Source organism: Ursus americanus, chromosome 5 (assembly GCF_024610735.1).
Source record: "Ursus americanus isolate L20-20 chromosome 5, mUrsAme1.1.p, whole genome shotgun sequence".
NCBI classification, from domain to species: domain Eukaryota; kingdom Metazoa; phylum Chordata; class Mammalia; order Carnivora; family Ursidae; genus Ursus; species Ursus americanus.
Window position 1 is genome coordinate 76,632,161 of NC_142131.1, and position 23,942 is coordinate 76,656,102.

Here is a 23,942-nt window from a genome sequence, read left to right on the forward strand (position 1 = left end):
TCATACTACTTCAAGGATGCTCTGTGTAGTGTAGACTTTTTTTTCCAAATACACGGCCATTTTAAATTTTTATTTTTTTAAAAAAAGATTTTATTTATTTGGGAGAGAGAGCGAGGAAGAATCTCAAGCAGACTCTGTGCTGAGCACAGAGCCTGACGCGGGGCTTGATCTCATGACCCTGGGATCATGACCTGAGCCGAAATCAAGAGTCTGGTGCTTAACCAACTGAGTCATCCAGGTGCCCCACCACACCATTTTTTTTTTAAAGAATAAACTACATTTGAAACAGTGGGAAAATAATAACTTTATAAATCGGATTCTGTATGCTTGGAAGATAAATTCGAAGAATCCTCTCAGAAAATAGAAGAACGCAATTAATGAAGCATCGAGCTTTACATCGGAAACCAGGGATGTACTGTATGGTGACTAACATAATATAATAAAAAAAATTTAAAAAAAAGAAAATAGAAGAAAAGACAAAGAATACCAGAGTGAGGTTATCAGAGATACGAAAGCCAGACTTCAAGAATAACAGTTTAAGATGTTAATGAAGAAAGCAGAAAAAACCCCAGAACTCAGCCTTTCCCTTTTGTGTGTGTGTCCAAGACAAAAACAATGAAAAACCGGTTGCTAGATACTGGGGTAGGGGTGGGGGTGGATAGAAGTACTTATAAATACAGGAAAACAGAGGGGAGGGGAGGGTGAGTTTTTTTTTTTTTTTTAAGATTTTACTTTCTTGAGAGAGAGCAAGCAAGAGAGAGAACACAAGAGGGGGAGAGGGGCAGAGGGAGAGGGAGAAGCAGACTCCTTGCTCTGAGCAGGGAGCCTGACATGGGACTCAATCCCAGGACCTTGGGATCATGACCTAAGCCAAAGGCAGATGCTTAACCAACTGAGCCCCCCAGGTGCCCCAAGGGTGAGATTTACATAACAGTCAAAGTAGAGAAATAAAGGTTACCTTCAAGGGAGGAAAAAAACCAAATTGGCCTCAGGTTTCTTCAGAAAACTGGGAGGGCACTGATAAAAACTAGTCGTGAGAATGTGAAAAAGGAACAGAAATACCAAGACCCAAAGAGAAACCTAAGCAGGCAGTCACAGATGTGACCAATGAGGTTACAGGATAAAATAGATTTACTTATAAATAAATATAAATGATAAAACTCGAGGAAATTGCCAGAATTCGTAGCTGAGAAAGTAGAATATAGATGTATTAAAATTGGATACTGGTGGTCATGGCCTATTAGCTCATACTGTAAAAATTGTAAATGGGACAAAGTAGGGGCGCCTGGGTGGCACAGCGTTAAGCGTCTGCCTTCGGCTCAGGGCGTGACCCCGGCGTTGCGGGATCGAGCCCCACATCAGGCTCCTCCGCTATGAGCCTGCTTCTTCCTCTCCCACTCCCCCTGCTTGTGTTCCCTCTCTCGCTGGCTGTCTCTCTCTGTCTGTCAAATAAATAAATAAAATCTTTAAAAATAATAATAAATGGGACAAAGTAGAATACATTTGCGTTTGGCTTAATATATAAAGGAAGTCAGAAGAAAAGTTAGTTCTTAATTTTTACAGTCAGAAAAATGGGGCATAAAGAGTATTTTTAAAAACATAATTGCCAGGACTATTTTAAAAAATACACTTCATCGTTGAAAAACATTATGTTCAAAATGTTCTTAACATCCTCATCTTTTCCATATTTTGAGCTTTGAGCTGTTCCAACCACTTGCAACGACTCAGCCCATACTGCTGTCTTCTCTCAGAATTTACAGCCATGGCCTTCTAACTAATCCCAGTCTCCCAGCTGCTGCCTTTGACCCTTCGGTTAAGTCTCAGCACTGCAGTCAGAGTGATCATTTAGAAAGCGACATCAGAGGATGGACAAGGGAGACCGCGGGGGCCCTGAGGCCTCTGCCCAGCCTGTCCCCAGGATGTTCCCTGAGGCTCTAGGTCTTGTCCCAAGAAGATTTCAAGGAGAGACGAGACACACAGTTGAGCGGTGTAAGTGGGAAGGTTCATTCAAATGAGAGTACGCTCTCCAGACCTGAGTGCAGGGGAGCTCAAGAGGAAGCTGGGTTTGGGTCTCCGTATCTTTTACTGACAGGTACGGGGTGGAATATTTGTTACTTGGGGAGGGGATTTCCTGGGAGCAGGGTTTCTTGCCTTTTCTCCCTTGCCTGATCAGGGGCTCCAGCCTTCTTTGTCTTGGGTCTGTCTTGGGTTGATCCGGCTTCTTTGTTTTGGGGAGTGCTGTCAGGACAGGTTTCTAACTTCCCCCGTGGCTGACCCTGACTCCCCATTTGCTGGCCTCCAGCATCCTGTTAACACCTAAGTAACTGCCTATTCCAGCATCTCCACTGCTCAGAGCATTATCTTCCGAGTAAGATCCAGGGACCGGGACCAGTAAGAGCCTGCACATTCTAGTCCTCTTGCCTCTGGTTTCTGCCGCCTTTCTGCTTCAGCAACAGTATTCATGCGTCTTCAACAGGCCAGGCGTGCTCCCACCTCCAGGCATCTGCTTTTCAGCCTGCCAGAAAGCCTTCCCACGGATCCCGAACTCCGCTCACTCCTCACCTCTTTGCAGATCTTTCTTCAATGTCACCTTCTCAGTCAGACGTTTCTTAACTACTTTGTATACATTGCAGTACTCCCAACCCCGCAGCCAGGGTCACTGTTCCCACTTTCTTGTTCTCATTAGCGCTCATCACTACCTAAAAACATACCATTTGTTACTCTTGTTTATCATCTTTTTCCCCTCTCCACCCAGAGAATTTAAGCTGCATGAATGCAGAGGTTTTGAGCGTTTGGTTCAACCAGAAATACTGATGTATTTCTAGCATCTAGACAATGCCAGGAGCAAGAGAGGTGTTGAATATTTTTGTCGCTGTTGTTGAATGAATGAATAAATAGAATCTTATACAGCAGTGATAATGAATGAACTTTGCATGTATCAAGATGGGTGAAACTAAAAGTTATTAAAGATCACAGGCTCAAAAGGGATCTCTCAGGGTGAGTTCCCCCCCTCACCAAAGACTTAATTACAGTTTCAGCTCTTCCAGAAATGTAATGGTAAACCAGCCAACCAGGAACCGTGTGATCATCATTAGTTAGGCAATCTGCCTGATAAATCTTTGCCATCTTCTGTAGGGAAACTAACCTTGCAAAAACCAATCCACTTTTTGCCTAGTACAACTTCCTTGTTCCTGCTCCGTCTGCCTATAAAAGGCTTGCATGTAGTACTTCTTGGAGCTCCTTCCTCCCTGCTGGACAGGATACTGCCTGGTTCACGAATCACTGAATAAAGCCAATAAGATCTTTAAAATATACTCAGTTGATTTTTTTTTCAAACAGCATTCCTGGTGAGCGTTATGTCACAGAACATACAGCAGATTCCATTTATATAAAGATCAGAAACCTTGCAAAAAGAAACACTTATTGTGGAATGCAATACCAGCAAGCTAAGCAAGGCAAACGCGTTGCACAATTTAGACAAATGACAGGGGAGCATTGTGGACCGGGCTTCAGAAATTCTGGTCAAATCTCTCTTCAAGCTAAGTGTTGGGCATGTGGGTATTGGTTTCTTGTTTAAACTGTACCTATGCATTCATCATCTGGGTATGCTACGCATTAAAATAAAAACCATAACTAGCTGGTGGGGAGCTGTTGTGGCCCACAGGATTCTCCTAAAGGCCTCTAAATTCGGGTTTTGTTTTTTCAAATCACCTTGCCTGTCTAGCACAACAAGCCCCCGGGAGGATGCAGGCAGCGGGCACTGCGGGGGAGACCACCGGCCTTACCCGTCACGCGCGCGGCCTCGCGTTCCCGCGGACTTCCCGGGGGCAGACAGAGGGTCGAGAGCTCGCGGAGGGCATCTCCCGGGGGTCGCCCAGCCGCCTTCTGGGAAATGTAGTCAGCGCGCGGCCGAGGCATGCCGGGAGTGGTAGTCCTGAGGCTCGCGGGGTTGCGGGACTGCTCCCGGCCTTTCTGGGGCCGGTGGCGCGGGTGACCCCGGCTGCGCTGGGGCGGCCTGCCTGGGGCGGAGACCTCCCGGGGGCCTCTTGCCCGCGGCGGTGGAGCCAGCGCCTGCCTCGTGTTGGGTGGGGAGCGCGGAGCGGGCGGGGCGGCGCGCGGGCACCCGGAGACGCGGCGCGGCCCGCGGGTCGGGGGCCGGTCCCCGCGACCCGGACGGCGGTGCGTTGCGGGCGTCGCAGGTCCCCGGGAGACGCGCGGGGAAGGGAGCGCCCTGCCAGGTGAGCTGGGGCGTGCCGGGACTGCTGCGGGCGGGGGTCTCTGGGGGGCTGTCTTCTCGGAGACTTCTCTGTGATGTAAAAACAATAGCTTGTGGCCGCCGAGCCCTCGGTGTGCCGGCAGTGGGCTAGCGCCTTGGAGGAATTCACTCATTTCATCCCTCGGCATTTGTGCCCTGTAAGGTGGCTGCGCGCAGCCCCCATTTTACAGACGGAGAAACGGGGGCAGAGCGGCCAGGTAATTTGCCACATTCAGCGAGGGCCCTGGGCCGGATCAAGGCTACCCTTCCTGCCCGTTACTTACCATTTTCGTTTCTTTGGCAGATCGCTCCGACTCCGTAAGTTCTCAGCCTCTCTCGCATCTGTAAAACGGGGTGGCAATACTTTTTAGGGTCCTTGTGAGGTGTAGAAACAGTACACGCAAAGCACCCCCGACGCTGGCGTGGAGGAGGCGTGCATCACGGAGTGTCTATGGTTACTCCTACAGCGCTTCCCTCACCTGGCTGAGGTGCCCAGCCCCAGATGACACCCCACACTCAGCTGGCCGAGCTCTCACGCCAGGTGCTGCTCCCCGGAGAGCCCTCAGCAAACCCCGCAGCCGGTGCAGGCCGCTGTGGCCGGGCCCTTCTCTGACGCTTGTCTGGCTGCTCCAGGCGCCCTCCTCCCGTGTCCTCCCAGCTGGGGTTTGTGTGTGAGAAGGAGGGCTGTTTCCCCCTGTGGGTGCTCTCAGAGGTGACCCCTGTGGAATGGGTGTTTAGGAGAGACCGCGCAGCAACAGTCTGGCGTGTATCTGTGCGAGAGGGAGTGTTTAACCACAGTCCTGTGGGTGCGGTATAGTCTTTGGTCGGACCTGACGCGGGGGCGCGAGGAGGAAGGTTTGCAGGTGGCGTTCTATCAGGGAAAGCACCTGGGTGGGTCATGAGGCAGAGAGACAAGGCAGATGTGGGCAAGTGCCTTCACCGTGGTTTCTTCGGGAAGGAAAGGGCTAGGTGGGACAGGCAGACTTAGGATTGGCTGTCTGTGTTTGAAAGTGGCAGCCGGGGAAATTCACGTGCGTTGTGGGTTTTACAGTGTGTACGGTTTAAAGCTTCCTGAGGCCTCCAGGTACCTAGGGGAGAGCCGCAGTTTGCCGAGTCACAGCTGGTAGACCTTAGGTGATGGTAAAGCACCGCCTTACAGCAATTAGAATATCGTTAATACTGGGAGATGGAGATGGGCGAATTGTCTTAGAGCTTCATTGACTTGGTAAGCACGTGTTCTGTGTCATTTCTGTGCTGTGGCTTCATTGCGACCTGGTAGACGTCACGGGTGGTTGTAACTTCCTCTCTCCAAGCCGTCCCTTGACACCAGAGTTCCTCATGACACCTTTTCCTCTCCAGACCTACCCTGTCGCCGGTCTGCACGCCCTCGATAGAAAACCAGAAGGAAAGAATGGCCGTGGATTTGCTGCCCACTAAGGTGACAGTAAGTGAAGTTTGTCTGTTTCATAAATTGCTTTCTGGGTTTAGAGATGGTGGATGTGTTTCCATTCTTTGGGTACTTTTGTGTCCAGCGAAAACTGTGGGCAATCCAGAGCTTTGTAAGTTTTCCCCAGGATGCAGGATTCATGGAGGGAGTGCTGAGGAATGTGCCTCCTCTGTCCCCAGGTCACTCTTAATTCACTCTAAACTCAGTTTATGACCAAAGATCGAGTCAGCTCTGAATATATGCTTCTGGCTACCATCAGTGCTTGGTGCGGAGTATGGCATATGGCGTATTAGACAGTCTTTGTCTTCACAGAGGACACAGTCCGCTTGGGGCAAAGACATGGAAGGAGCAAAGACACCCTCAACGAACATTTATTGAGCACTGACTGTACACAGGATGCTATGGAGAGCACCGGAGTTACAAAGAGGAAAGACGATATTTCCGTCTTCGGGGAGTTCATGGCACTGACCTTAGGAAATGATTCAACGTCCAAGAAGAATCAGGAAAAGATCCTGGGTGTGGGGTCATTTCGAGCTGATACTGAAGGCGAGGGCCGCTGGTGGTGGGCATCCCAGGAGTCCAGCTGAGATTGGGCACTGAGGCCGGCACTGGGGAGGACAGAGGGCTGGGAGTTGCTATGTCGAGCGCAGCTGTGCTGGCAAATTGTGCACGTGTCCCCCTTCTGGATCCAACTGATGTCTCTGTCTCCGCTGATTCTTGTCCCCCTGCTACTTCACACTCCCCTCCTGGGCCTTTCTTGCTCTTTGCCCTTTTGACCTCCATTTTCATTACCTTAACCTTCCGAAGATCTTTCCCAAATCTCTGTCCTCAGGCTGGAACTTTTCCCTAAAGATGCAGTCTGTCATTCCCTAACTTTTAGGGACTATTTCCACATGGGTCACAGCTTCCCCCCAACTCCAGCTCCTGTTACTTCCGTGAATTTTCCATTCTGCCATCCCCAAAGCCTCTGTTTTCATTGCCGATTTCCCCAAAAGTAGTGGTAGCCTACAGGTTACAAATGTGGACCCTGGAACTTGAGTTCCTAAGTTCACATCCAAGCTAGGGATGTGACCTTGGCAAGTTATTTTCCATGTACCTCATTTCCTCATTTGTAAGCAGGATTAATAATATGCGTACCTCATTTGATCCATACAAGAGGACTGTTAATATCTGCATTTAATAGGTAAGGAAGCTGAGGCCTGGAGAAGCAAATAACTTGACCAAGGTCTCACAGCTGGCCTTGACCCCAGACAGGGTCAACTATACAGTTAACATTTCTCTCTGAGAAAGTATATGTAAAATGCCGAGACCAGTGCATGTTAATTCTCAGTAAATTCTGGCTCTTATTACTGTTTTTATCATCGTAAGCAGCAACAGCATTATTTTAGGACCTGCTGAATTTGATATGCCTCTTGCCACTAGGCTAGGTTTTGCTTTGATTCTTGAATTACAAGGGGATGGGTGTTTCAGGAAACCAGAATGTAAAGAGAGGCAAAATGCTGTGCAAAGCAATATCCAGCAATGACCGGGCTGCCCTCTGCCCAGAGGGAGGGCTCTTCACTGTCTGAGCTCTTCCATACCCGCAAGCTGGAGACCGTCTTGGTTGTAGCTAAGGGAAGCTGGAGAGGAGGGTCTTTGCAACCCAGAGCCAGTTTTTTTTTTTTTTGACCACTAATTTACTGAAAACCAAAGATTTGAAAGCAGACAGAATAAAGATGATCATACGAAATACAGAGCATCACTGAATGCCCATTGGCTTCTCATCAGAAACGATAGAATGACATTTTATATGAAAGAAAGAAACTGTCAACCCAGAATTCTATAGCTAATGAAAGTAGTCTTTAAGAATGAAGACGAAAGGAAGTTCTTCAGGCTGGAAGGAAATAATGCCAGGTGGGAGCTCTCATCTTGGCAAGGAAGTGACGAGCATTAGAAATGGAGACTATAAATATAAATATAGAAATACTTTTTGCTCTCAGTTGCTTTAAAATGTCTAGATTGTTTAGAGCAAAAACATACTGAATGGTGGGGTTTATAATATAGGCGGGTATAATGCATATGACAGCCGTGGATCTAAGAGTTCATTTGTGGCTGGCCTGGAAAAGCTCCATCTTTAACTCTGGGGATGCCCGGATGGCTGATTGTTGAGCCCTGGGCACGATAAAAGCAGTGGGTGTGCTGTTTAAGATCCCAGTGCCCCTGGCTGCCCCCAGGGTCGTCATCTTCGCTGATGGTTGGCAGCTGGCCTACATGATTTGACAAGCCTCGCTTGATACACAAAAGACCCCTGCTCAGAGTTTCCCGAAACTTCGAGCTCTCTCGAATCAAAATTCCTCCTATAGATCCAAGGACATGGCCTTGTCCGTGTGTGCAAACAAGGGGAGATTGCACATGGAACATCTCTCAGTCCCCCGGGGCCTCAGTGCACTGTCTTATTGCATCATACCCGTTGCCCCCCATGAGCGTGCCTGGTGAGGTCTGGTGAGTGCTGTCAACTGTCTGAACTGGGAGCGTCTTTCTAACAAGGGGAGCATGAGGAAGTGGTGGTGGAATTTCCCCCTATACTCGCAGGTTCTTGCACTCTATGTGAAATCAAACGTTAGCTCTAACTAGACCATAAAGAACCAAGAACGTATATTATAATTCCCAGAGCAACCAGTACGAATGCAAAGAGGTAGAGCTGAAAACGCAATACACAAATTAAAATAGAATCGAAAAAATTTCAAAACAAATGCACACATCCTGTTAAACAATGTAAGGGTGCCAAGTAATAAACAAAAGATTGCTTTTCTGCCCCTCCACAAACATGAAAGAATAATAGGGGTGGACAGCTTGTTGTATTCTTCCAAATGTATCTGTATAGAGAGGTAGATAGATAAAGAATTTTTCAACAAATATGGATTGTTTTGCAGCTCGATTTTTCATATGAATCAGTGGTGTGTCAAGGTCAAATTCCAAGGTCAGCCATGTAGATCTACCTCATTCTATTTAGTGGTTATACATATAAAACATTTCATGGAATCAGTGTCCTGTAATTTGCTTATCCAGTCTCCTGTTGATAGATTTAGGGCGGTCTTCAAGTTTTCACTACTGTCTTAGTTTCCTATTCTGCTGTAACCAATTGCCACAAACGCACTGGCTTAAAACCACATAACTTTCTTCTTCTGCAGTTCCGGGGGTCCAAAGGCTGAAATCGGTTTCACTGGCTTAAGGGCAGTTTCCTAGCGGGGCTGGTTTTCCCTGGAAGCTCTCAGGGGGAATCTGTTTCCAGGCCTTGTTTGCACCTTGGGCAGCGGCCTGCATTCCTTGGCTCGGGGCCCTTGCAGCCGTCTTCAAAGTGCATGACTTCAGTCTATTTCTGTCCTCATGTCACCATCTTGTCCTCCTCTGGCTGTGACTCCTCTTGGGTCCTAACAGGGATCACTATGATTACACTGGATCCTCCTGGATAATAATCCAGGCTCTTCCCATCTCAAAATCCTTAAGGAGCACCTGGGTGGCCCAGTCGGTTAAGCATCCAACTCTTGATCTCAGCTCAGGTCATGATCTCGGGGTCGTGAGTTCAAGCTCCACATTGGGCTCCATACTAGGTGTGGAACCTACTTAAAAAAAAAAAGATCTTCAGAGTCCTTTTATTTTTGTATTTAAAAAAATTTTTTTAAAGAAAAAAACAGAAAGCATAAGCGGAGGGTGGGGTGGTGGACGGGCAGAGGGAGAGGGAGAATCTTAAAGAGACTCCCTGCTCAGCGCAGAGCCCCAACGTGGGGCTTGCTGTCAACGACCCTGAGATCATGACCTGAGCTGAGATCAAGAGTCGGACACTTAACTGACTGAGCCAGCCAGGTGCCCCCAGAGTCCACACACACACACACACACACACACAGAGTGTTCACAGGTTCGTTACTCAGCCTACCACAACTGTTGGCTTATCCGTAAAGTGCCAGTGAACATCCTTGAACAAATATCCCTACCCAGTTGTGAGAGGATTTCTTGTAGTAGAATCCTAAAAGTAGAATCACAGTGTCAAAACACATCATTTTTTCAGGCATTCCAGCTTTTTCATACAAGAGTTGGGGTCTGGCCAACCTCTGCTTTCTCACATGTTGGGGTTTAACAGGGTTTTCTTGCACGAACTTCCTTTTCTCACAGTTCCCTTTGGCTCCTGTACAGTCTTGTAGGTCCTTGGGGTCTTTTTGTTTCCGTAGACCGTGGAAACCCACGTGACAGTATAGCCGACAGATCTGTCTGCCTGAATTCAGTTCCAGTCTCCACCAATTTCCAACAGGATTACCTTGGGAGGTGACGTAACCTTTCTGAGCTGTTTCTTCATCTGCAAAAGTATTTAATTATAGTATCTTCTTAATAGGATTTCTCTGAAACTCAGCAAAGATACTGTGAACAAAGCTCCCGTCATAGTCCCTAACATACAAGTATCCAATAAACGTGAACTAATATTATTCTTATCACTTGCTTTACAGCTCAGAAATTCCATTTTGTTTCTGTTCTGCTAATGGCATTTCCAGAGTTTTCTGGCATTGCTCTAAGTGTATTCTGATTTTTTTTCCCTCCCCTTTCATGTAATTGGGATTTTGAGTGAGAAGGAGGTGAATGTACGTGCTCGGTTACTCTGACAGGTCCTAGGCTGGGATTGAAATTCCCCATTGGCAGGGACTTTGTCTTTTTCCCCCCTACCCTCCCAGCACGTGGCTCCCAGTGGGCTCCCAGTAGGTATTTGTGACGTAGTTGCTGGGTGGTCCCCAAAGTAACATAAATAGTCGAGGTGAAATACTTCGAATCCTGGGAAGTTTTCAGGATAGGTTGCCACACATCCCCGAGCCAGCCCCGTACCTACCGAATGGTGGAGAAGTTGGTCCCGCTGAGCAGGGGTGGATTTCCCATTGCAGGAGTCTGTGACATTCAGGGATGTGGCCGTGCTCTTCAGCCGCGACGAGTGGCTGCGCCTGGACTCCGCGCAGAGAACTCTGTACCGGGAGGTGATGCTGGAGAACTACGGCACCCTCGTCTCCCTGGGTAAGGACCTTTCCTCGTGATGGAGCGTCTGCCGGGGGGAGCTGCCTCTTTGGGGTTCAGAGTCCACAGCTTCTCTCCTGCCGTGCCCCTGGGAAAGGATGAATCTCTGTGGAGTGGAAAGTGTGCATTGATGTCAGGCCGCCCTTCACGCTGTGCTCTTCTCCTTCCTCTGCCTTCCTCCCACCCCGCCTCCTGACCAGTGTCCTCCTCTTCCAGTCCCTGAGTGCCCGTGTAGAGTCTGAGAAACATACAGGACTGCCGTGTTAGAGGCATTCGTAGCCGGGGCCCCATATCCTTTCTGAGCCGAGCCCGCCTCCTGATCCAGGGCCCCTCAGAAGGGCTGGTGCTGCCTGCTCTGCCTCCCCAGGCTCCCCTCTCTGCACTGTGGGTTCTGCTTTGTGGGCTCTGGGGTTGCCCTTCATGCCACCCATTCAAACCCTTCCTCACGAGCAGGGATTCCGTTCTCAACGCCGAAGGTGATCTGCCAGTTGCAACAAGGAGAAGATCCCTGCGTGGTGGACAGGGAGCTCCCTCGGGACGCCTGTCCAGGTGAGTGAGTGGCTGGGAAACGGGCGCAGGGGATTTTATACATGAGCCGGCCATGAGGAAGCAGTGCTGGGAGAACTTCCCTGGGAACTCTGAGCCAGGGCCTCCTCACAGGAGGCTCCATGGTTGTGATGGTTTTCTCGGCATCAGGAAAGCCCTTGTGTAGACCTCTTTCTTCTCCTCCCTAACACTCCCCTCATTCTCTACCTCTTTTCCTTTCCTGCGGCTTCGCCCACTCCCCTCCGCCATCTCAGCCTCTTGGCCTTCATGGTTTTCTTCCCATCTGCATTTACACACGTTCACGCCCGACGGATTTTAAGTACTTTACACCCTCTGTCCTGTTTTGAATTCTTTGTAATTTCTTTCACCAACCACATTCTTCAGAGTGTTGTCAACGCCCCCATGTCTCTGATTTCTTAACTCCACATTCCCTTTTATCTCCCCGGAGATTGGCCTGTCGCGTCCCAGTTAGAGTCAACCAGCTCTCCTTGACCACTGTAGCCTTTCCAGCCCAGGGGTTGGCACACTTTTCCTACAATAGGGCCAGATGGTACATAGTTTGACTTGGGGGCCATGGGGTCTCTACTGCAACCCTTTCACTCCCCGTTCGTAATGCAGACACAGCCAGAGACAGTGGTACGTGGATTGGTGTGGCTCCCTTCCAGCGACAGCAGCTGGGGTTTGGCCCCCAGATCTGAGGCTTGCACACTCCTCTTCTAGCCCCAGCTAATCTTGCTGGTCTTATCCTAAAACCATAGGTTGTTGGAGTTGGAGGGTCACTTGAAGACGGTCAGGTTTAGTCACCTCTCTTTATATCAGAAGAAACAGTGCATCAGAGGTTGTAAAACACTTTGCTTACAGAGCCAGAGAGCTGAAGAGCAGTGGCAGAAACCTAGATCACCTCTGTCCTTTCTGTTTACCATGTGACGTGGATTTGCAATATTTTGCTTCTGTCTTTGTGGGTTGGCCTTTGATCCACGATTCTTGAATTTATTGGCTTTTTTTTTCACAAATACTTTTCACTTTTATTAAAATACATTCTTCTCTAAAAAGTTAGTGAGGGGTACAGGATAGCACTTAAGATCATGGTTTGAATTGACATTCCTAAGCTCACGTTACGCCTGCCATGGCTCACAAGTGCTCTGTGCCATGGGAAAGTTACCCGCCCTCTCTGAGCCTTGTTCTCCTCTCCCACCCTCTGCGCCAGCCGCAGAGTGATCTTTTCGAAACTCAGGTGTTAATCCTGTGCCTCAAGAGACTTCGTTGTTTCTCGGTTATTATCCACAGAGGCACGTACCATTCCCTACTGTGACCTTCAACCTACTTCATAGCTTGTGTCCATGTTGCTTTATAGGCATCGGTGGCCCCTTCCATGCCAGCTCATGTTCCCGCCAAACCCGCACACTCATTAAGTTTGTGTGTTTTTCCTTCTTGGATTACCGCCTCCATCTTGTCCCCTGAAACCCTCTAACCCTGCAAGACCCATCTGTCCGCCTGACCTGTAGATTTTCCTTATTTCTCCTACTTTGCAGTCACCGTTCATTTCTCAGTCACTCGCATTCACATGGCACTTCCTCCATGCCTCGCACGCGTCCGTGACAGCGCCTGTCCTTTGAATTATAGTTACTTCGTTACTATTTATTTTCCTAATTAGATTGTATATATTTAAGGAAGAGACCGGGTCTTTCTTTGAATTCTGTGCCTCCGGTATCAAATATCCTGCATTGACCTACGAGTGTCTGAATTTAATTGAGCTGCATTTATGATGAACTCCGTGCTGATGAGGCTCAAAATTAAGAACTTGGTGCCGCCTGGGGGCGCCTGGGTGGCTCAGTCGGTTAAGCATCTGCCTTTGGCTCAGGTCATGATGCCGGGGGTCCTTGGGATCGAGTCCCGGAGTCCCGCATCAGGCTCCCTGCTCCGTGGGGAGTCTACTTCTCCGTCTTCCTCTGCCTGCCATTCCCCCTGCCTTTGCGCGCGCGCTCTCTCTCTCTCTGTCAAATAAAAAAACAAAATCTTAAAAAAAAAAAAAAAAAAAGCCCACGGCCGCTGCATCACTGCTCGGCTTCCACTCTGTCCTCGTTCTGGTCCAAGCTGCCCACTCTGCTGGCTTTACCAAATATTCCTGCATCGTCTTACTATTACCTGCGGAAAAGTGGACAGCACCTGTATTATTCTTCCGAGTTCCTCCGCCCATTGTTCAGGACTCTGTGCTTGGCCTCATCCTGTTGAACCCAAATTTTAACGAATTCCAACCTGGATTTCCTTCTTTAGTCAATAAACCTCCCCTGAATGGGTGTACCTTCCCCCCAGATGACTGCTCAGGCCTCCTTTCTGATTCACAGGGTCCTCTTTCTTGCTCTGCTGAAACCCATCCCCTCTCCATTATCCAACTTCCCTCATAAAACCACTGCCCGCTAACACTGTCAATGCTGGTTTGTTGGTTCTCTGAGCCTCAGACCTGAATGAGACGGTCGAGGCTTCTCAGACAAGGGGAAACGAGCTATTCCTGTCTAGTCATTTGTTTGTCTCATGTTATCCTTGCTGATCATTCACTATTTGTTCAATGAATGACTGATTGGGCTTCAGGAATCCAGCACGAGAGGAGAGAATCTCTTCATTTTTAAGGTCACCGGCTCTTTGTAATTTTTCCAACTTACTCTGCCCGTTCATTCATTATCTTTTTTTTTTTAAAGATTTTATTTATTTATTTGACAGAGATAGAGACAGCCAGCGAGAGAGGGAACACAAGCAGGGGGAGTGGGAGAGGAAGAAGCAGGCTCCTAGCGGAGGAGCCTGATGTGGGACTCGATCCCATAACGCCGGGATCACGCCCTGAGCCGAAGACAGACGCTTAACCGCTGTGCCACCCGGGAGCCCCCATTCATTATCTTTTTAATATAAGACATTCTAATTGTGTACTTGTTGTGTCCACAGTAGGGGATTCACAAACAACCGTAAGACGTAGCCAGTGTTCTCCTTGAACAAATACTTGAATTATTTTCAGGTTTCATATATGTATATATTAGTTAAGTGATAGAATATATAAGTAAAACATGTTGTGAAATTCTAAGAAAGAGATGGCTAATTTAGGCTTTACTAGTTAAATTTCTTTAGAAAAACGAGGTTAGAGTAGCCTGATAAGTTTCTGGATGGGCAGGGAATGCCACATTGTGGTCAAGGATGACAAGAGAGAAGGTACCCTGGTTGATCCTTTAAAATCCAAACTGCTGGGTTTCCCATTAACATCATGCAGAAAAATCTGTATTTTTATACAGATTTATAGCCTGTATGTCTTTTTCCTCTTACTATTTGATTTTAATAAAATACGTTTTCTTACTAAAACTCAATGGATTTTATTAACATAAATAACCTAGTTATACTTTGTTTTATTAAGTACATACAATTACCTCATTACAAAGACCTAGTTTTAATCTATTTTCAATCATGGATTGATTAAAGAGAGCCAGATTTTAACCCACAGTTCCTTAGAATCAGTTCAAGCTAAACCCTTTCACCTACCATCAGATCTGACCGTGGGGCTTGGGCATATTTCAGAACTTTGGGGCATATTGACTCCACATTTCTTGCAGACTTTCATTAGCCTAAAAAGATTCCTACAAAGGAGGTTAATCTTCTGGTTGCAGCTTATTAGAGGAGACAAATATATCTCTTTCTCCTCAGGATCAAATAGGAAGGAGAAAAGTGATGGCAGGGTGGTATGAAGAACTGTTATGCCTCCAATCACCAGGGACAGATTGTTGCAGGTGGCCGATTGATTCCGTATTTTCCTCCTCTTTATAGTCAGCATCTTGAATTTAGATCAGATATCCTCAACACAGTCCTGCTTCAGGGCTGCTGTGCGTCTTAAAAGCTGAACGTCCTCTTTTCACAGACGTTGATATGAAATCAGATTCACATACAACTTCACAAAACTTAAGGAAAACATTCCAGAGATTCTAAAATTATTGTGTGTAGAGTTTCAGCGAGAACATGGGGAAAAACATAATAAAAGCCATATGTGAATAGAAAGGAGAAAACAGGGGTGCCTGGCTGGCTCAGTCTATGGAGTGTGCTATTAGATCTTGGGATTGTGAGTTGGAGCCCCACACTGGGTGTAGACATTACTAAAAAAAATAAGTAAGTGAACTTAAAAAAAAAAAAAAAAAGGAGAAAAGACAAGTTACCTGCTTCATTGCTCCATATACAGAGTAGGAAATGATTACCTGAGGTATCCCATGGTATCCAACTGCAGCTTATGAGCTGACATTTTTCTGTAGCCTCATCCCTTCTGCTCAACCAGTTCTTGTCTCTGCGTTTACTTCTCTCAAGTTCCAGTGTTTCCAGCATTAATTTGTCCGCTGTACTCTCCTCCACCACTCCTTCCCCTCTTCACCTCTCTTTCCAGCCCAGATGCAAGACCATATTTGAGATCAAAAGATTTCAGAGCTCTTTTACACGTACTATTGCCAATTTTTTCGTCCCACTGATGCATGTCTGTCTCTCTGGGTAGAGGTGCCATCATTCATGCTTCTGACTCCTTCCAGGTCTCAAGACTCAGCCTGAAATGGAAGCCTTGCCTCCCAGACAGGGCATTTCTATAGAAGAAACATCTCAGGGAATAATGAAGAAAAGGTCCATTAAGTGTAGTCACTGGGACAACAATTTTGGACAAACCTTGGGATTTGAGAGCGGGACGGAACAGGAGCAACCGAAGAAACCTCTTCGGCAAGTCGTGGCCCCCCACAAAAAACCCGTGAGTGGAGATGGAAAGCAGACAAGTCTTGAACTGGGGAAAGGCTTACTTATAAACACAATTCTTGTTACACGGCAGAGTGTTCCTATAGAAAAGATACCCAATATATATTACGCCTTCGGGAAAGATTTTAAACAGAATTTTGACCTAATGAGATGCTTCCAGATTTACCCAAGAGAAAAACCTCATATTTGTCATGCATGTGGGAAAAGCTTCACCCAGAATCTCCATCTGATTGAACACCGGAGAATTCATACCGGCGAGAAGCCCTACAGATGTGACGAGTGCGGGAAAACCTTTAGCCACAGATCCTCCCTTCTTGCTCATCAGAGAATCCATACGGGAGAGAAACCTTACAAATGTAATGAATGTGAGAAAGCGTTCAGCAGCAGTTCGACCCTGATCAAGCATCTGAGGGTACACACTGGAGAGAAACCCTATCATTGCAAGGAATGTGGGAAAGCCTTCAGCCAGTGTTCGACCCTCACCGTACATCAGAGAATTCATACCGGCGAGAAACTCTATAAATGTGCCGAATGTGACAAGGCCTTCAATTGTAGAGCAAAACTTCACAGACACCAAAGAATCCATACAGGGGAGAAACCCTATAAATGCAGTGAGTGTGGGAAAGGTTACAGCCAGTTTGCATCCCTGGCTGAACACCAGAGGCTTCATACTGGGGAGCAGCTGTGTAAGTGCTTGGAATGCGGGAGAACCTTCACACGCATCTCAACCCTTCTCGAACACCGGCGAATTCACACCGGCCAGAAACCCTATCAATGTAACGAGTGTGGGAAAACCTTCAACCAGTATTCCTCCTTCAACGAACATCGTAAAATTCACACCGGGGAAAAGCTCTACACCTGCGGAGAATGTGGGAAAGCCTTTGGCTGCAAATCCAACCTGTACAGGCACCAGAGAATTCACACCGGAGAGAAGCCCTACCAGTGTAATCAATGTGGGAAGGCCTTCAGCCAGTATTCGTTCCTCACTGAACACGAGAGAATCCATACCGGGGAGAAACTCTACAAGTGTATGGAGTGCGGGAAGGCCTACAGTTACAGATCAAACCTGTGCAGACACAAAAAAGTGCACACGAAGGAAAAACTCTATAAATGGAAGGAATATGGGAAGCCTTTGATCTACAGCTCCTCCCTTACCCAGTATCAGAGATTTCTTAGAGCAGATAAGCCCGGTGAAGTTTAATTCTTCCCTCAAGTAATTCAAGACTCCTCGGTGGAGAATAATAAATAGGGCACAGACTCTGGATTGGAATAAGTCTTTTTTTTACTTCTGGAGAAAATATTATACTAGTTCCTGCTAAGTCATGGTGAAATTGATCAGTGGGATTATGAAGAGCACTGATTTGTCAAATTTTCTAAGAACCATTAAATGCTAATAAGGTTTCTAAGAACATAGAAAAAAATTTTTAATTTGTAGAAAAATATAAAAGGCCTAACTTTAAAAAACATGAAAATAATGGAGTATACATTCTGCTTCTTTCATTAGAGTTTATTCCCTTTCTAAGACCAAGCTTCAATATGAATTTTCTTCTAAACATAGTCTTTGAGTTAATAATGTGAATAGGCGTGAGGCCGTATTTGCTAAAATGGCAGGCCAGCACAGGACATGTGCTTTTCCATGAAGAGAAGCTCAAGGTAAAAAGGAATTCTTTAAATTCAAATTTTCATGTGGAAATAATGAAGCTTTTTATGAACTGCCCCAGCGGCAGGCTGTCTATATAAATATATGTATGTGGACATAGGACATACAGACATACACACATAGCTTTAGCATATATGTATATTTTTCCCAGAAGTCTCTGATGATTAAAAAATGTGGTTTCATTAATTTAGAATTAGTTTTCGAAATTAAAATTTTGCCCAAAAGGAATTTCTTTTCCTTTTCCTTATATTATTTCTTAATTTGGTATGATTCGACACTACTGAATAGCATCTTAGGATAGTAGAAGTTTCAGTGCACTGAAGCGAGGGAGACTCATGCAGATACTCTCTTATCTGTTGCAGAAGGTAAGTATTTGCAGAATCTGACCATACACCCCTAGCTCATTAGAGCCAGGAGGAATTCTCATTTAGTTTATTTAGCCTTTCATTTCACTAACAAAATTGAGCTCGTTGGGCAGAGTCAAGGCTAGAATCTAAGTTTTCAGCTCTGGTTTTCTAGGATAATTGTAGATACGAATTATAATCTTTGGCTTCCAACCTCAAGTCCCGAGAGTACTACTATTCACTATTTATTTTGTAAACTGGTTAGGCACAATCACAGTAATTTAATCGGTTCTATGTCTATGTTTGACAGGTTCCCCCAACTGCAGTTTTTAAAATTGACTTACAGTCCCGTTCTTTCTTTTTCTTCTGTGTCCGTAATTGTACCTGCTTTTATAATAACTGTCCATAAATCCTCAGACTCCGCTGAGGTCCAGAGGGCAAAATTGCTTTTGGGGTTTTCATATAGAAGATTGCCTTTTCGTTTGTTTTTGTTATTCGTTTTCTAGGAATTCTTTTGTGTAAAGTGATATGTGAATATTTTATTATTAAACATTCTAGTCATCAGTTAAAATTGGCTTTCCAAACATTGCCATATTTTTAACAAATTTAACATTTGCATTGTCCCCTGGGCCCACTTCCCACAATTTTATATCTCACTTTCACAATTGGTATCATTTAAAAGAAGTGTTCTAATAAAAGAAGCTAGAACCTTCTGTCTGTGAAAGGTTTTAGAATTAAATGCAGGCATTCGGCATAGCATATTTCTTGACCTGCCTTAGCTCATTTGAAAATATCTTTTTATTTATTGAACTATATTTATGAGGAAATGAGCTTATAAAAAGACCTCAGTGTTTAACACTGGACAGAGCCATTTGTTAGATATTCTAGAGAAAAACATGTTTGGTTACCCAATAGCAGTGAGCATGCTTAGTACCCAGATTTTGGTTTCGAAATGCTGTTCCCTGTGAAAAGGAACCCAGGCTCATTGGAGAAATGGCTGATTCCGTATCTGGAGCAGAGAAAGTAGATGTGTCTGAGGTATCTTTTTATGAAACAAAAGAAAAACATAGTATTTAAAGACTAAGCACTCAAAGGATAATGTCAGAAGGACACGGGAGCCATCCTGAGGGTGCTCTCACTGGTCAAATTTAAGATAATTTAAAAATCAAAAATAACAGTCAATGTAAGTGGTTATAACATGCTAAGTAAAAATGAGCCCATAATGAAAACATGGTGGGAAAAAAAGGAAAGCTTTCTATAAACTGATTTGAAGAATGCCATCTTTTAACTGTACAAGGAATGCCAGACTTAGAAAAATCACCATTTTATACCCTTCGTGTAAGGAAACTACGCAAATTCAATGGATGATGAACCCGTTAGGTGAAAAAAAATGTAGGAACATTATACGGTGTCAAAGGTCACAGATACCAATTGCAAAGAAAAGACACAGCTTTCTAATGGAGAGCTCTGGCTGTCAGACTGAGTTTCCCTGCTAGTGGGACAGCCTGACATTATGTGGCTCCTGATGAGATACAGCGTGAGGCTCACGTGATCATCTGTGATGGATTCTTGCCAAGAGTGTTTAATGAAGATCTAACCGAACCTCTTATCCAGCTTTCTGTTCCTGTTTACAAGAAAGACAAGAGATAGAGGAACAGGTTGAACTCCACAATGAGGAAACAGACAAACCCAGAGTTGGAGACTTTGTACAAGACCACTGGTCTGGACTTTTCAAAAAGCCAATGTAGTAGAACAAAAAAGAGACTTTTAGATTAAGGCACTCGAGAGTCATAAGCAAGGTGTGATCCTTAGTTGGCTTCCGATTCAGAAAAATTAGAGCAAGCATAAAAGACATTTGGGAGGGGATACTTGGGGAAGTATGAGGATGGAATGGGTTTTAGATAATGTCGTATGTTTAATTTTCCTAGAAGTGATGATGGTATTGAGGTATTTAGGATGATGCCCTTATTCTTAGGAGATGCATGTAAAAGTTTTCAAGTTTGAAAAGTCATGATGTCTGCAGCACATTTTCGGGTGGGTATGTAAAAAATTAGTCAACTTGTGAAAAATTAGTCAACTTTGTGGAGGATATAGAGATGGTCATTGGTCATCCTTTACATTTTTCTGTATGTTTATAATTTTAATAAAAAATTGAGGCAAAAAGTGAGTGCATAATGTGATGAATATAAAGCTTCCCATCAGAATTTTTCCTTTGTACTTAGGTAAATTTCCTGTTTGAGAATTTATCCCCTGGGGATGTAATCATTGGGAATAAAATAACTTTTGGTTCATTCTTGTTTCACTTTATTTTTCAATGTGGTGCTTGAACTCATGACCCTGAGATCAAGACCTGAACTGAGATCAAGAGTTGGATGCTTAACAAAGAGAGCCACCCAGGTGCCCTGTTCTTGTTCCAGTTTAAATGGAGTATGCACCTGCCATCTTGTCTCTCCCACCAAATATAAACAACAACTCAAGAGACAATGCATGGAGCAGCCATCTGAGAACCCTGACTTGTATGGTAGAAGACAGATTTAAGAAGGAAACCAGAATTTGAAGTAAGACCACTCTGGTACTCCCAGACATTCCTGTGGTAAGGACAGTGGTGGTTAAGCAGGCATCTAAACATTTGAGGGAGGGGAACCCTTATCTCCTTTCAGAGGCACTACTTCCCTGCTACTTGGACCTGGAGGTAAATATATCCATGAGGTGACAGCAGAGAGAGCCCAAAGCCTTGGATTTTTAACCAGAAGACCAGGAAAAGGAAGTAGCCCCTCGGAGCTGGAATGTGTCAGGTGGCGAGAGAAAAAGAAACCCAGAGTATTCTCCTAGAGTTGTGTATACAAACCTGGACTCAGCCCTGATCTGGACCCAGAGTCTCATAATATTCAAAATGTCCAAGATATAATGCAGAATTGCACAAAATATAAAAATCAGAAAAATCCCAACATTTCTAGGAAAAGGACAACAGACACTATCCTAAGATAACACAGATGTTGGAATTATAAAGTAGGTATTACAATAGTATTTCAAAAAGTATGACCATTCTTGAATGGAAGCTTCAAAATTCTCAGGAGGAAAATAGATAATGTTATAAAAAAGGAACCAAGTGGGTATTTTATTTTATTTATCTTTTTTTAAGATTATTTATTTATTTATTTGACAGAGAGAGAGAGAGGCAGTGAGAGAGGGAACACAAGCAGTGGGAGTGGGAGAGGGAGAAGCAGGCTCCCAGTGGAAGAGCCTGATGTGGGGCTCGATCCCAGAACGCCGGATCATGCCCTGAGCTAAAGGCAGACGCTTAACAATTGAGCCACCCAGGCACCCCCCAAGTGGGTATTTTAGAACTGAAACATAAAATAACAAAATTTACCCAAAAAAATGGAAGAATTCAGTAGCAGAATAGAAATGACAGAGAAAAGAGTGAACTCGTAGAATCACATGTGTTATCCAAACTGAACAAGAAAGAAAAAAAATACACAGCCAAATCAACTGGTTGGGGGGGGGATAAAAAAAATTAAATACCCATTTATGATAGAAACTCAGGAAACTAGAAAGAAAGGAGAAATCAACCTAATGAAGGGCATCTACCAAAACCCCACAACTAACATCATGCTTAATGATAATCAATTGAATGATGTTAAGATCAGGAAAAAGTCCATGTGTCCACTCTGGACACTCCTACTCAACTTTGTACTGGAAATCCTTGCCAGTGCAATCAGGCAAGAAAAAGGAATGAAAGGCATTTGGTTAGAAAGGAAGAAATAAAATGGTCTTCATTCAGATGATGCAGTTGTCCACTTAAAAAACCCCAGGGAATCAACAAAGGTGCTCTTAGGACACTAAGAGTTAAACCAGGAGTTTAACAAGGTTGCAAGATACTAGGTTAACATACAAAAATTAATTTCTGTATCTATGTATTAGTGATGAGCAATTAGAGAATAAATTTCAACAAGCTACTCCATTTGCAATAACTCCAAAAGGAAAAAAAGAGAAGAGTTGGCTAATGTGTGGCACCTCTATGTTGGAAACCGCGAAATGTGGATGAGTAACATCAGAGAACGCCTCAATAAATGAAGAGACATGCCATGTTTACAGATTGGAAGATGTCATATAGTTGTCAATTCTCATCAGTTTAAGCTATAGATTTAACACAATTCCAGTAAAAATTTCAGTAGGAATTTCTGTAGATACAGCCAAGCTTATTCTAAAATTTATGTGGAAAGGCAAGGCAAGTAGAGTCGCCAAAGCCATTTTGAAAAAGCAGAGTAAAGTCAAAGGACTCAAAATAATCAACTCCAACTCTTATTACACCCAGGCGAGCTGAGAGCACATTCTCATTCGTACCATTGAAATACCCTAAACCAATGAAAACTGCCTCATCTGTCTATGTTTCTGGTGAGTGATTGTCATTATTATACCAAGAAGTTCCCACGTTGGGTCCCTAATGGTTAGTTACTTAAGGCCAGAAGGTATCTCCCTTCTATTGATCCATATCCTGTGTCCTCTGGTGGACCAATTCTTCAATTCTGTATCCAGATTCTTGCTCTTCCCTCTTTTAGGAAGGATACAGAGGACTGTGGCAGAATAAGCAAGAATAAATCTTTTCAGAATGAATGCAGGACAGAAACCAGTCTTTTCCCCAACCCTGTAATTAGCAGCTAGGAAGTCATGGTGTCAGAGGTGACAAGATTGGTGTGACGTACACCAAGAGGGGCTGCTGGTGGTTGCTTCTGTTCTGTCTTGTTGGGAGACTAGCATGTGGAGAGATTAGTTTGCTTCATGTGTTTTCTTGTGACCCTGTTTGCTTTCGGAGCTTTGTACTGCTGTCTGTTGCCCCACCCAATTCCTTAGTTCTTTCTTTCTTCAACCACAGAATCACATTTCCCACACTGAATGGACAGAAATTTTAAAGGCTTTCTTTGTTAAATATAACATATTCAACAAAACAGTCCCTGGTGTTGAAGGAGCTAAAACTGGAAATAGATCCTGAAAATCGAGACTGGGATAAAAGCTCAACTACCTTTTGAAGGGCAGGGGAAACCATGTTCATCTTGGAAAAAGCTGCTCGTTCTGGAAAGGAAGTTGGTTTCTCAGGGTTAGTACTATGTTGCCCCTACAGGACAAAGGCAAGCTGCCCCAAGTTACAACCAGTGGAGAGGTGAAAGCAAGCATGATAAAACCCAGGGAAGAATCTTCTCTCAGAGGAAAAGAAAGGCAGCGTCACCTGTACCCGTCCTGGGTCTGGGATCCCAGCACAGCAGAAAGTATAGGGTGACAGGCTGTCCCAAGCAGCACAGCTGTGACTTCATCCTGAGCTCTACTCTGGGGAAATATCCTCCTCCTCTTGCTCTGGCACATGTGTGGCTCTGCAGGTGAGGCTCCAAAACAGTGGTGGAGATAGCTGTTCTATAAGGAACTACACTGACATCACCACAAGAATGTATTAGTGTTAAAATGGGTTGTTTCTGAAATTGTCATGAGACATTTATTTCAATAATGACTTAAAAGTTATGCATTAGAATCCTATATAATGTCTCTAGAGTCTGCAAATTTGAAGGGGTATATAGTAAATATTTTAGGCTTTGTGGACCAAAAGACAAGATCAAGGATGTTATGTTTGTACTTGTATAGCAAGGAAGAAATTTCCATACATTTTTAACGATGAAAATAAAAATATAACAATTGAGTAATTTTTGTTGTCGTACAGGCCTGCTACTGAGACTAGAAATCTTTTCTGGGGGTGGGGGGAGTAACTATTTTGCTTAAAGTTAGTATTCCTTATCATCAAAATGGACCTTACCAACATAATCCAATGGGAACAAATCATCTTTCAACAAATGATGCTGGGACACCTAAATGCAAAAGAATTAAGTTGGACCCCTACGCCACCATATA

At 44.9% G+C, this 23,942-nt stretch overlaps 1 protein-coding gene across 3 annotated transcripts; it reads left to right on the top strand.

Annotated features, from left to right (window-relative positions):
- Positions 1-3,925: 3,925 nt before the first annotated feature.
- Positions 3,926-20,335, top strand: ZNF354C (zinc finger protein 354C). 3 transcript variants are annotated; one of them, XM_087862389.1, is made up of 6 exons: positions 3,926-4,238; positions 5,615-5,699; positions 10,607-10,733; positions 11,187-11,282; positions 15,827-17,168; positions 17,200-20,335. In XM_087862389.1, the coding sequence occupies exons 2-6, from the start codon at positions 5,667-5,669 to the stop codon at positions 17,255-17,257; spliced, it is 1,656 nt and encodes a 551-aa protein (XP_087718515.1). In that variant the 5' UTR covers positions 3,926-4,238; positions 5,615-5,666; the 3' UTR covers positions 17,258-20,335. The 3 variants fall into 3 exon arrangements, with proteins under 3 accessions (XP_087718515.1, XP_087718514.1, XP_045650926.2); XM_087862388.1 differs by having other exon boundaries at positions 15,827-20,335; XM_045794970.2 differs by having other exon boundaries at positions 4,107-4,238; positions 5,615-5,693; positions 15,827-20,335.
- Positions 20,336-23,942: the final 3,607 nt, after the last annotated feature.